Source organism: Paramisgurnus dabryanus, chromosome 15, assembly GCF_030506205.2.
Source record: "Paramisgurnus dabryanus chromosome 15, PD_genome_1.1, whole genome shotgun sequence".
Classification (NCBI taxonomy): Eukaryota; Metazoa; Chordata; class Actinopteri; order Cypriniformes; family Cobitidae; genus Paramisgurnus; species Paramisgurnus dabryanus.
In genome coordinates this window covers 295,246-309,514 of record NC_133351.1, presented here as the reverse complement: position 1 = coordinate 309,514, position 14,269 = coordinate 295,246, and the positions used below count along the sequence as shown (strand labels likewise).

General features: G+C 39.5%; 1 protein-coding gene across 2 annotated transcripts; it reads left to right on the top strand.

Annotated features, from left to right (window-relative positions):
* Nucleotides 1–2,835: 2,835 nt before the first annotated feature.
* actr3 (actin related protein 3) lies at nucleotides 2,836–14,025 on the top strand. 2 transcript variants are annotated; one of them, XM_073811929.1, is made up of 13 exons: nucleotides 2,836–2,987; nucleotides 4,275–4,330; nucleotides 7,718–7,842; nucleotides 7,947–8,057; nucleotides 8,198–8,293; nucleotides 9,392–9,499; nucleotides 9,890–10,033; nucleotides 10,119–10,292; nucleotides 10,463–10,555; nucleotides 10,646–10,771; nucleotides 10,861–10,944; nucleotides 13,266–13,382; nucleotides 13,419–14,025. In XM_073811929.1, the coding sequence occupies exons 1-12, from the start codon at nucleotides 2,944–2,946 to the stop codon at nucleotides 13,359–13,361; spliced, it is 1,257 nt and encodes a 418-aa protein (XP_073668030.1). In that variant the 5' UTR covers nucleotides 2,836–2,943; the 3' UTR covers nucleotides 13,362–13,382; nucleotides 13,419–14,025. The 2 variants fall into 2 exon arrangements, with proteins under 2 accessions (XP_073668030.1, XP_065108545.1); XM_065252473.2 differs by having other exon boundaries at nucleotides 13,266–14,025.
* Nucleotides 14,026–14,269: the final 244 nt, after the last annotated feature.

The following is a 14,269-nucleotide window of genomic DNA, read 5'->3' as shown; positions in this document are numbered from 1 at the left end:
CACAATAGTAACAAACATTAAGGTGCAATTAAGCTAAGGTGCTGGGTGATGGATGAAGTACTACTGCAAAATAAAATAGAATCAGAGGATTCTCTCTCTCTCTCTCTCTTTCTCTCTCTGGTTTCATTGGCGGATCACAACAAACTTGTTCAGGTGCATACCGCCACCTACTGTACCAGGATGTGCAACTTCAGGGCTTTATGTACTTATCTTCTTCTTCTTCCTTTATTTCTTTAAGCCATTACAGCATCTATGGCTATATTCATGGTGTGAACCAGTTAATCCACAGGTTGGGGGAGGGACAATTTGGCATCTCCAATTTGCCTAACTTGCATGTTTTTGGCCTGTGGGAGGAAACTGGAGTACCCAGAGTAAACCCACGCTGACACAAGAAGAACATGCTAACTCCACACAGAAAGGCCACCTGACCTAGCCGGGGCTCGAACCGAGGACCTTCTTGCTGTGAGGCAACAGTGCTACCCACTTATGTACTTATAATATGACAATAAATCCTAGACATAATCATACTAAATACTGTGCTCTAAGCCTGTGTCTTTAAGAAATTTAAATATAGCTTTACTACATTTGCCGCCAAAATCCACTTCAAACTCTATTCTTTTTACAACTTGTATATCTTCTTTTGCAAGATCCTTCTTTCAGCATTATATCTTTTACACCACATTATGATATGCTCCACATTTTCTGGAACATTGCACTCATCACACTTATCTATATACATTTTCCCATTAAATATACGGTTGACTTTAAACATGTCCAAAGTCTTGATAAAATCACTCATTTTCTGCAATTCCCTTTAAAAACCCTAACGTCACTTGAATTTTGGATATTGCAGTAACTTCGCCCTTTGTTATCTATGTTCCACTTTTTTTGCCATAATTCTCTTACTTTTGTTTTAATTAATGATTTGGCTTCAGCTTTATCTGATGGGATTTTCATTATTTCCTCGTCCTTTATTTTCAGTACATTCTTTGCAATCAAATCTACAATCTCGTTGCCCTTTACACCAGAATGTGCTGCCTGGAACTGAAGATGAGGGTGCATCCCAATTTGGAGGCTCCATTAAAAGCCTCCAAATGCGTCCTTCTTTTCCTTCACAGCCTTGTCTATCCCAAGATTTAATGTGCACATGTGACGTCTAGGTATTTTAAAATGAACAATTATAACTGTAGTTAAATAAAAGTGTAAAGGTCCTTTAATAAAATAAAATAAAAAACACATAGATAAATGACACTTATGATTGTACCCCTGCCCTGAAGAAAACCGATATCTCAAAACTGTTCATCAGTGTGGACAGAGTGTCCGCCTTTTGGGAGTCCACATTGAGGAGGATCTCACTTGAGGTGTAAATACCTCTGAGGTGCTGAAAAATGCTCAACAGAGGTGCTCAGAAAAAAACAACCTAACCCCAAGACTGCTGATGTCCTTTTATCAGAGCTCCATTGAGAGCATCCTAACATACTGTACAGAAGAAAACACTTCAAAGTGTTATTAAAACTTCCCAGAGGATTGTTGGATGTCCTCTTCCCTCTGAAAGAATTACAGAACATTATAAAGGACATTTCACATCCCGGACATTCATTCTTTTAATTGTTGCTGTCAGGAAGATTATAACAAGGACTAATAGATTTAAGGACAGTTTTTATCCTACAGCAGTCAATGCTGCTAAACGATAACTTATGTGTAATAAGTGATTGGGATAATAATGACAAAAGGTATGTTGTGATTCTGTTATTTTAATTCTATTATATATTTGTAATATTTTAGCTGCTTTTACATCTATGTATAGTGTATGTATGTATACATGTGTATATGTATATGATTGGTTGATACATATGTGTGGTGCACTGTTTAGATTGCACTTTAACTTCGTTGTACGTGTTACAATGACAATAAAGAATTGAACTTGAATTTAAAATAAAATTATCTGGCTCTATTTTATTTTTTAAGTCTGGAACGTCTCAACTGTTGGGTGCTGCTTACAGGCCTGGTGGGCGGCGGCAACAGTAAAGTGACGCAGCTCCTCGCCTCGTAGGCTTTCACTTCGCTTCGTGGAGTTCGAAGGCTGCACCCTTTGAAGACCGAGTCCCCGCCTTGAAGGACCTGTGTTTAGTGATTTATATTAAGACCTTGTTCGGTGTTAAAAACACATTTTTAAAACAACACGAGCGCCGCCAACTAGAAAATACAAAGCTTTGATTTTTTGTTTGTTAAATAACAGTAATACATTATTAATAACATATTCTCTGACAGAACAATTATAACGATTAGTTTTTTTCTATTTAGTATATTTACTTTAAAACACAAACAAAGAGTTTTAAAATATTATTGGCCAGGTAGAATGATTGGCAGCTGGACAGTTCTCTCAGGTTCTGGTCTGCTTTGGACTTACCGTATGCCGCGTTCCAGGCAACCTATAACCCCTAAATCACAACTTTTAAAACCATGACTTACGACTCTGAACTGGGATTACATCGATCTAGTACTAGTTCATGAGTGTGAAGTCACGGGGTTGACTGCCAGTGCACTTCCACGGGTAGAAGGTTGAAAAACACGGGTTAACCAAGCTGCCTGGAACGGGTCCTCCCAGTTCAGAGTCGTGGTATTAAAGTCATGATTCACAGGCTAAAAACCCTGCCTGGAACGCAGCATTATTTACTTTTAAATTTAATATATTTTATTGTATATAATTATTGTGTTAACATACTAATCTCGTTTATTTCCCTATGACTGTGTGTGTGTGTGTGTGTGTTAAATAATGACAATAAAGTGAAATTAAGAGAAAAGCGACTGATGGCACGTGGCTGCGTTTGAATGCGGAAGTGGAAAAACGGATCCCCGCCCGTTTCCGGGTTCCGCCTCGCACACATCCTGATTTTCTGATCGCTTGCACCCGGAGCTCACCGGCGCTTGAACCCGTTCGAGATGGCTGCACGGTTACCGGCATGCGTTGTGGATTGTGGCACCGGGTAAGAGATTGTCACGTATCTCATTTAACATTCATTCGCTGAGCAGAAATGCAAAAAAATGCCTCGCTCGCACCTCTGATCAGTTGGTTCAAAACTGTATCCAGAATTCTATTTATCTTTCTTTATCTTTGTCTAAGTTGTGTCGGGTGTTTTTGTATTTGCTGTTCTTCAGTAAACAGAAGGGCAGTAATTCTCGTAAAATATAAATGTCAGTCAGTTTGAGGTGATTGTTTGGTGATGGGTGGAGCGGCGGATCTGAACAAACTGAACGGCCAAAGATTCACTCTTTTAATTCTAGCATTGAGCTTCGTTTTGTGACGCATTTGCTATTATTATTAATTTCGCGATTAAAGAAAGAACCGAAAGCAAATAAAGTTTGAAGCGCTGCGAAATGATTGAAGCTGTTTTTAAAGCTTCGCGCATGCGCACCTCTGCTTCCTGATCCTTCACTTCCGTGTTTTTACTGCGGCCTTATATGGGCAAACATTGAAAAATACAAGTTGTCGTAAATTCATATTCGGCGACAATATATGATGCACATTATCTTGTAATACACAGTTTTTATGGATGATTCACTACAGTCATAATATACCATACCGGGTGTTTTGTCTTGAATGTTTATGTAAGTGTCAGATGTTGAAGTAGTATCGTGTATGTTCTTGATAGTCAGACAGAAGTGGGCAGGTGTTTAATCGTGTAAACTGTACAGACCTGAAGACTGATCGCAGACCTGTGTGTGTGTGTGTGTGTGTGTGTGTGTGTTTGTTAGCTGTAGATTTGGGACAGACTTGAGCTAAATCTGTTTTACCCTCTTTTTGAGGAAGTCCTCAATGCAGACATTTCTAAAACTGCATCATCGGTTCGTATTAGGGTTGTGTTTTGTCTGTAGTCATTGTGTATATCTTTATTATTAATATCTTTATTCAAACACTTAATGGGCTGTATTATTTTCATGAACTGAGGGCGGCAGTGTTTATAATTTGAAATGAAGTGGCCTCTGACTGCTAGATTGGTACAGATGTGTGATTTACTCTTTATACAAATAAAGAAACAACATTTGGTGGAAAAAAAACATGAATATTTTAAATACTTGCTGAGTACTGAATACTTGCATGTAAAAGATTAAAATTAAAGTGAAGTCCATGGTTGACATCAAAATATGATGCTTCTAATCTCATAAGATTATGAGACACAAACGTCTGAGAGACACACAAATAATGCTTGTTATATAATGCACATCTTAAAAGTCAAATGAATATAAAAACAAAAATGTGTGTTGTGTTGCAGGTACACTAAACTGGGGTATGCAGGAAACACAGAGCCACAGTTCATCGTCCCGTCATGTAAGTGTCTGTGTGTTTTGGGTTTTAGTTAATTGATAAGAGATGCTGATTTCATCCGTCTCACTGCTTCATGCAGACTTAATGAAGAGTATAATCGGCTTCAGCTGCAACAACATAAAACAAATGAAGAAGACCATGCGTTGTGATTTGTTTAAGCTACAGATATTGATAACTCAATATCCTCTTGTCTTATATAGGGCTGGGCGATATATCGAAAACGTTTGTCGTGTGTCTCGTCAGTAAAGCCGGTTCCTTGATTAGTAGTAAATCGCCATCACCTGTTTTCAGATGGAGCTGCAATTAATACACAGAGTTCACTGACAAGCTGGGCCATATCGCATTAATTATCGCAGGCGATACGTCCTCGATAATTAATGCAAAATTTCCCCGATTGTCAGGGAACTACGGCTCTGTGTAGTAAATGCAGCTCCATCTGAAAACAGGTGATGGCGATTTACTACTAATCAAAGAACCGGCTTTACTGACGAGATGCGCATGACAATCCCCCGAATTTATATCGCCCAGCCCTAGGCTACGTTTACACGTGGGCGGCTATTTTCATAAACAGACATTTCAACCTCTTCCGGTTTCAAAAATAATATCGTGCACAAATGTCAGTTTTCATAAAAGGGTTCATTTACACCAGGGTACCCGCGGAGTCTTAAAAGTCTTGAAAAAGTATTGAATTTCATTTTCCCATATTAAGGCCTTAAAAGGTATTGAATTTCACCTCAAAGTCTTGAATTTTTCACGGAGGTCTTAATTTTTCAAATGATCAATAGATTTATATGCTATTAATTCAGACACAAAACTCGCGTGCACGAAAACCACGCGCGAGCGATAGATACGAGCACAGAACACTATCCATGTTCGGAAAAGCATCTTAGTGAGCGCGCAGAACACTATTTGCGCGCGGGAAAGCATTCTGGCGTGTTCACAGAACACTATTCGCGCGCAGAAACACGTCCTCCCGAGAGCGCACCTCTGTTCAAAGCGCACAAACACAGTCACGCAAGCAAAGTAAAAAGGCTGGGATGATAAAGTAAACGCTGGGATGAGCGCTCGCTCGCTCAACTTTCTTTGCGCTCGCAGCTGCACAACACGCACTTGCTTGATCAAAATGACTTGGGACTGTGGGGCCGGGACAATGACGGGTGTCCAAGCACCTGTGATCGGTTGTTTGATTTAATCAGTGACACACACAATCTTCTGTTCCACAATCCGTCTCTTGTAAATCTAGGTAGAGAAGACAGGTTTTAATATGATCATTATGTCGAGAAGGTAATTTATGTGTTAAACAATAGTCTTGTGTGATCCATGCAATAATAAGCTGCAAACAATAACGCAAATTTGAAAGCTATTATATATTTTGTTTACTGTTTAATTAGATAATATCAACTTGTAATATATACTATAGGCTACATGTTTATATTGTCACATTAAGTTAGCATTAGAAAACTTTAGTATGGTCCTGTATAAAGATTAACAGAAAAGATTAACCGAAATATATCTATGTATGAGCTTGTGTCAAGTTTTATGTTTGGTGCAGTGAACAGATCTCTTGTCTTTTTAGGGTCAAAATAGCATTACATTTTAATTTGTTGTTGTGTTTAAGGGGTTTTTGTTTCATTTTCCATAATATGGTTTATTTTGTTTGTCAGTATTGTTCTGATTCAGAGCATTACTGATGAGTGTTATTAGATGTTGTTATTATCTTAACTATATTAAACAGCAAAAAAATAATACCTTAAAATTGGTGTTATTGTTTGGTTTGCAGCTTATTTCATGGATCAAACAAGGCTATTGTTTTAACATAAATTACCTTCTCCGACATAATGGTCATATTAAAACGTGGTGGGCTGCACAAGATAAAGAGGAGGGCCGCATGTGGCCCCTGGCCCTCCAGTTGCCCATCCCTGATTTAGGGATTTTCAAATTTACAATAAATGTACATTTAAATCTATTAAATCTATTTGATTGTTGGGTAAAGATAAGGGTTAGGCTGTTTGGGCCTTGGACTCAGCCTTTCACAAACATGTTGTCATGAATGTTCAAATACTTGTAAATAGTAATTATTTGAGGTATATTACGTTATTTAAAATGATTTAGTCTACCCGAATGGGTGCGATGTAGGTATTAAATTTCATTTGAAGTGGTATTAAAAAGGTCTTAAAAAGCCTTGAATTTAGGTTTGACAATCCTGGGGGTACCCTGATTTACACGTACTCGGGCATGTATGCCGTCAAGAGAAGCTCAAGGCCACGTAAGCCAATCACAGACAGCGCTGGTGGTGACGCGGACTGGTTCTTCGTGTTGGAGGGAGGAGTTGTTGCAGTAGGTGATCGATGACGTCAAAGTACCGCGAGAGCGATTCAAAATTAGACCTCTACGTGTGATTTCTCGCGGTACGTTGACATCATCTGTCTGTCGGTTCTTGCAGGGCCGTATGAAGTCGAACACGTGTAAAATTGCTGACCTCCGAGCACTCGTCTCTGCTCCTCGACATAATGGAGCAGCTGTATTTGCAAATAAAAACACATGAAACGAGTTTGCACGAACATAAATGTGATCTTGTAAGCGTTCACATGTAAACATAGGTCGCACTTTTGACGTAGGTTTGAGCTCTGGCGCATACTTTGTGACGTTGCCTGCTTAATCATCCGTTTGTCTCAGTTTACATGCAACCGTGCAACCGAAGATTTTCAAGATCTCCACTCTGGCCAGAGTTTTTAGAAACAATCGGTTTCAGAGGCGAGTTCTCCATTTGCGTGTAAACGAGGGGCACAAACGAAGGTAAATCTCTCAGTTTTTAAAAATAACCATGTACGTGTAAACAGGGCCCTAGTCTTATATCGAAATCCTCTCCAATATGCATTAAAATCCTTGGTTTAGACTACTTATTATTCATGACTAGTGTGGCTTTTATCGCTCCTCTGTGTCTACTCATACATAACTACACATTGTCCTGCGCTGAAGCTTTATGGTGAATGCAAATTGGCTGCTAACAGAACCTAGTTATTATTGTTTATAACGTTTTAATTTAAATATAGAAGACCTTTTTTAATCCCGTGGAGCCGTGTGGGTTTTGTCTTTGAAGGATGGTTGTGAGTATTATTATTCCTTTAAAACAGTGAATTCTCTCTATTCAAACATTGCTGAAAAAATGTTGTTTAATTTAAGTTTATATGTAAACAAAATGCATAACACTGTGCTAGTAAATGTGGCATATTGTAATGCAAGAATCATATTGTGCATATTATGCCTTAAATGATGCACACCGTCAAATATAAAGAAGAGCAACACGTGGCCGGAGTCGATCTGCATTCTGTTTGTGTTTCCGATATATAATTTTGCTTATCACATTTCTCATCATGTGTTTTGCATTAGGCATAGCCATCAAAGAATCTGCAAAGGTGGGCGATCAAGCCCAGAGGAGGATGATGAAGGGTGTGGATGACCTTGACTTCTTCATTGGAGACGAGGCCATCGATAAACCCAATTATGCCACCAAAGTGAGTCAAGCATCTTCAAATGTAGCTGTCTGTCACTTTGCTGATTTTTTCAAACTCCTTCACCTCTCTCTCTCTCTCTCTCTCGCTGTGTCCTCTTCCTGCAGTGGCCAATAAGACATGGAATTGTTGAGGACTGGGATCTGATGGAGAGATTTATGGAGCAGGTGATCTTTAAGTACTTGAGGGCTGAACCTGAGGATCATTACTTCCTACTGGTGAGTAATAACTAGCCTTTGCTGTAGGTGTGGCTGGTATTAACCACATAAATTTATATCTCAGTAATTTCTGAATGGATGGCAATATACGACAATAAATGTTTGCAAGTAAAAAAAGATGTGTTATTTCTATCATGCAGACTGAACCGCCTTTAAATACCCCTGAGAACCGCGAGTACACCGCTGAGATCATGTTTGAGTCCTTCAATGTGCCGGGCTTGTACATCGCTGTGCAGGTACAAACACACTTTTGTTGCTTTTACTATGTTAGTAAGGTCATTTCATAGTCTACCATTGATTTTTATATCAGTATTCACTTATTTTTTTTTTTTAAGTAAATGTGGGCGCCGCCATCTTTGAGCTCTTTTGTTTATGACTTCCGGTGAGCCACTAAATCTAATGGTAGTTGTATTGCGAAGGACACAAGTGTGCCGTTTTGACTGGCTGTTTAATGTTTATTATGAAATCCAGGAAGACCGACATAATTTGTGCAGTTAGGGGTTGCCATTATAGCTCATACAAATGCAGTAAATCTCTACAAAACATTTGTTTTAACCCTGATCCATGCACAAGAACTAAATGTGTATGTGGCGCACATGCAATCATGATTTGTAGCTTTCATAGAAACTCTAACAATAAATACAATAATTGTTTTAAAACAACTAATATTATGTTGATAAAAATATGCTGATTTAGCTGATTTATTTATTCTGCTACTATACAGTATATTATTACAGAAATGCGATTACAGTACAGAATATATACGACATAATCTGCTTAGTTAATGTTTATAATAGTTCGTAATGTGTTTACGCAAACTTTTGTTATGTTTTAAATGAAAAAGCAAATACTTTAAAAAGTAAGCAAATCATTTCATAAGCTCATGTCTCCACCTAGTGCGTAAGAAGCGATGTAATAATATTTTCATAAAATGAAAACAATACTCAATACATGTAATAGTTTAATGTGTTTATTATGGTTTGTTCAAATAACTTACAATGTGTTGAATGAGAAACACTGCTGACTGTGTCAGACTGCGTGAAGCTCGACGTGTCGCCATAAACAAGGCGTTCAAAAATTGCAGTTTAAAAAAACCTCACACCAGAGGGATAGTTGTGACATTTTAAACCATCACCTGAAGGGGTTAAAAACATGAAGTCTTGGTCTATTCCATCTACAAACATTCGACTGACTAGTACACACAGAGACCTGTAAATCACTTTACACACACACACACACACACACACACACACACACACACACACACACACACACACACACACACACATAGGATCAATGTTTATGTTGATGTGTGTTGTGCATGTGTGTTTAAGGCCGTTTTAGCTTTGGCAGCGTCATGGACATCCCGTCAGGTGGGGGAGAGAACGCTTACGGGAACTGTCATCGACAGCGGAGACGGGGTTACACACGTCATTCCAGTGGTGAGTCTCACGCACGCAGATCATGTTGTGTTTTTTTCTTAGGAAATCTCAGGTCTTAGAACTTTAGAATCTGTCTAAAACTATGCATATGTTTATCAACAGTTTTGTTTTTGAAGGAAAGGACTCCATAGTTTACTCTCCTTAATGCTATTCTGGGTGTTTATGACTTCCTTTCTAGCTTTGTAATGGCAGTTTTATTTTGGCACTGTTTGGAAATATATTTGATCACAGAGATGTTTTAGTGAGTCTTGTGTGATGATGGGTTTACATTTGTACACTTAAGTGTAACGTTCTACAAAATGATAAAAAAAACTAGAAGGTAAAGAAAGGTTAAACAAGCGGTGTGACAAGCTGCTGATGATCTAATCTGGTGTTTTGATCGGTGGACAGGCAGAAGGTTACGTGATTGGCAGCTGTATTAAACACATACCCATTGCGGGGCGGGACATCACATATTTCACACAGCAGTTACTGAGGGAGCGAGAGGTGGGCATCCCGCCTGAACAATCACTGGAGACGGCTAAAGCTGTCAAGGTGAGCGAGCTTTTGTTTGGTTGTTTATATCGGATTGGATGAGAGTTTCTGTCAGATGTGTAAATGTCAAACGTTGATGTTTCAGGAACGGTTCAGTTATGTGTGTCCTGACCTGGTGAAGGAGTTTAATAAATATGACACAGACGGATCAAAATGGATTAAACAGTACACTGGCATCAACGCTATCAGCAAGAAAGAGTTCACCGTTGACGTGGGATATGAGCGCTTCCTGGGACCAGAAATCTTCTTCCATCCTGAGGTCTTTTTCTCACACACACAAAATATCGTAAACATATCAGATGTTGTTACGTAAAGCTAAGTATAATGACTATAGGCTAACCCTAACAAGACTTCTGAGAATGTTTGACCAGATGAAGCTTTGTTAAGCTGAATGGTATTGATGTGAAGCACAACTGTTTCCTCTTTCAGTTTGCTAATCCTGACTTCACTCAGCCCATCTCAGAGGTGGTGGATGAGGTCATTCAGAACTGTCCAATAGATGTCCGTCGTCCCCTCTATAAGGTCAGACACCATCAGCTCGCTCACAGCTGCTACTTGCACAGCACTCCGTATGATATTGTGTGTTTGAAGCATGTGTGATTTTCCTTTCAGAACATCGTTTTGTCGGGCGGGTCCACCATGTTTCGTGACTTTGGCCGTCGTTTGCAAAGAGACTTGAAAAGAACGGTGGATGCTCGACTGAAACTCAGCGAGGAGCTCAGTGGAGGAAAACTCAAGGTCACTTTCACAGAACAACATCAGTGTTAGTGTGATAAGATGATAAAGACCACAGCTGAACGTTTGCCTCTTCTCTGTTTCTCTTGCAGCCTAAACCAATTGACGTTCAGGTCATCACGCATCACATGCAGCGATATGCTGTGTGGTTTGGAGGTTCCATGCTGGCGTCCACTGTGAGTCACACACAACACCCTCATCATTACCCACAACATTACCCACAACAGCCTCATCATTACCCACAACAGCCTCATCATTACCCACAACAGCCTCATCATTACCCACAACAGCCTCATCATTACCCACAACAGCCTCATCATTACCCACAACACCCTCATCATTACCCACAACACCCTCATCATTACCCACAACACCCTCATCATTACCCACAACACCCTCATCATTACCCACAACACCCTCATCATTACCCACAACACCCTCATCATTACCCACAACACCCTCATCATTACCCACAACATTACCCACAACAGCCTCATCATTACCCACAACATTACCCACAACAGCCTCATCATTACCCACAACATTACCTCACAACAGCCTCATCATTACCCACAACATTACCCACAACAGCCTCATCATTACCCACAACACCCTCATCATTACCCACAACGTTACCCACAACACCCTCATCGTTACCCACAACACCCTCATCGTTACCCACAACACCCTCATCGTTACCCACAACATTACCCACAACACCCTCATCATTACCCACAACACCCTCATCATTACCCACAACACCCTCATCATTACCCACAACACCCTCATCATTACCCACAACATTACCCACAACAGCCTCATCATTACCCACAACATTACCCACAACAGCCTCATCATTACCCACAACACCCTCATCATTACCCACAACGTTACCCACAACACCCTCATCATTACCCACAACGTTACCCACAACACCCTCATCGTTACCCACAACACCCTCATCGTTACCCACAACATTACCCACAACACCCTCATCATTACCCACAACACCCTCATCATTACCCACATCATTACCCACAACACCCTCATCATTACCCACAACATTACCCACAACAGCCTCATCATTACCCACAACAGCCTCATCATTACCCACAACACCCTCATCATTACCCACAACGTTACCCACAACACCCTCATCATTACCCACAACGTTACCCACAACACCCTCATCGTTACCCACAACACCCTCATCGTTACCCACAACATTACCCACAACACCCTCATCATTACCCACAACACCCTCATCATTACCCACAACACCCTCATCATTACCCACAACACCCTCATCATTACCCACAACACCCTCATCATTACCCACAACACCCTCATCATTACCCACAACACCCTCATCATTACCCACAACACCCTCATCATTACCCACAACACCCTCATCATTACCCACAACACCCTCATCATTACACAGCAAGTCATTCAGTTGCTTTGAAGTTTGGGTTATAAAAAAAGAACATTTTAATAATATAGTTATTACAAAGCAACAGAATCATTTAAAATGAGAGGAAAATAAGGTCAAAGGTGCTGTTTCTGATTGTGTGTCGCATCTGCTGCTCAAATACGCATCTGAAGAATCTCAGCCTTAAAAACCAGGGCTTGACGCTTGCAAATGTGACAATGACATAATTACCAATGTATGTTAATCTTTCTGCATTTAACCCATTCAGTGACTAGTGAACTCATGCACAGATTGGGTGAGGTTTTGTGGCTAAATGTATTTATTATAATATAAATATTAAATATAAGCTTAGCGCTGCAAATATTTGACTTGTGCAACTGTTTCACACTTACATAACTAAATGTGTGTAAAGCAGTCAAGCAAAGTGCAGATTGTACATTTTTTGTTACATTTTTTTGTCACAAATGTGACTGAAATGGTTGCATGCTCAGCTGTTGGTTTACAGGGCTTGAGAAAGTCTTGATGAATATATGTTGTAAGATTTAGTTTTGTGTAGGGGTGCACCGATTAATACCGATATACACTAATAATACGTGGCCGATAACTATTCTGAATCGCACAGCCGATATTATTCACATCTATTTCATGTACTACGGCTTTTGGTCAGTAAGTCCTTATTGATTTGAATTCACTGTTAGTTTGAGTCGTTTAAAACACGCATTTGAAAAAGCAACACTTGTCAAACATAATCATTATACATATTCCTTATTATCATGAAAATACCTGAAAAGGTTTGAAGAACAGCAATATAAATATATCCTTTAGTCATTTCCTGGAGCTGCATGTCATAGCTGCGTGTGTATATAGAGTTTCTGTACGAGAGCGCCCTCTGGCTTTTGGATGTAGCGGCATTTCAGCGTAATTCATTGAGAAGCATAGCAAGCATCATCGGCCGATATATCGGTGCACCCCTCGTTTTGTTTTATATCTTCATTTATCCAAGCGACAACATTACTGACCCGTACTGACACTGAATTAAATCTGTGTGTTTGTGTTTGTGTTCAGCCGGAGTTCTACCAAGTTTGTCACACCAAAAAGGATTACGAGGAGATTGGGCCCAGCATCTGCCGCCACAATCCTGTGTTTGGCGTCATGTCATAAACACGCCCACGTGGGCACACAAACACACACGCACACGCACGCACGCACACACACACACACACACACACACACACACACACACACACAGGATGGTCAAGTGCTGTTGCAATGAGTACTTTTTTAAATGTTGGTCCCCTCAGAAAGCAAAAACAGCCAATGACTGCTGGAAACCGACTAATGTGTTTATTTAGAATTTTTGTTGATTTTCCCCCAGTATAAACAAAGTAAACAGTCTCATGTCATTGTGTGATGGGATATAACTGATAATAAGATTGATGATAAAACTGGACTAGATTAAATATTCTTGTACTTTTAAAGAAATCCCATGTTGAACTGTGTGTTTGGATAAATCCGGTCTCTCTTTTAAAGTTTCATGGAAGCGAAACGCCTTCCAGATTAAAACAAAGCAATTTCTTTCTTGCTTTGATACTTTCCAATTCTTCAACGTTTATAACAAAAAAAGTTAAAAACTTCCATATACTGGATTTTCTTTCTTTGCTCATGGTGTTTCGCCTGCTTTTACCTTCATTATTGGAAATAATATGGACCTGACCGAAAGTTGAATAATGGCAGTATTAACAGAAGCTAAATTAAAGGCGGATGGTTTGAAAATATAAATGTAAAAGCAAGAACATTCCAATTAAAGCTTGTCCTTTCTAATGAATCTAATGAGTCTGATGTGAGATTATTTTGCTACGGACTAAAGCTGGTACGACGTGTGTGTGGAAGTGAACTGTAAAAACATCTCCGATGATGCTGGCATTTTTTATTAATCCAGGAAAGAACCTGAGCTCTTGTATTTACTGTAAGTCATTAGACATGTTTTCATAAAGCTTGGCAGTTTATAAGTTCTTTAAGTAAAAATCTCAAAGTTTGATCAACATTTGGGCATGTTAGTGCATCGTTCC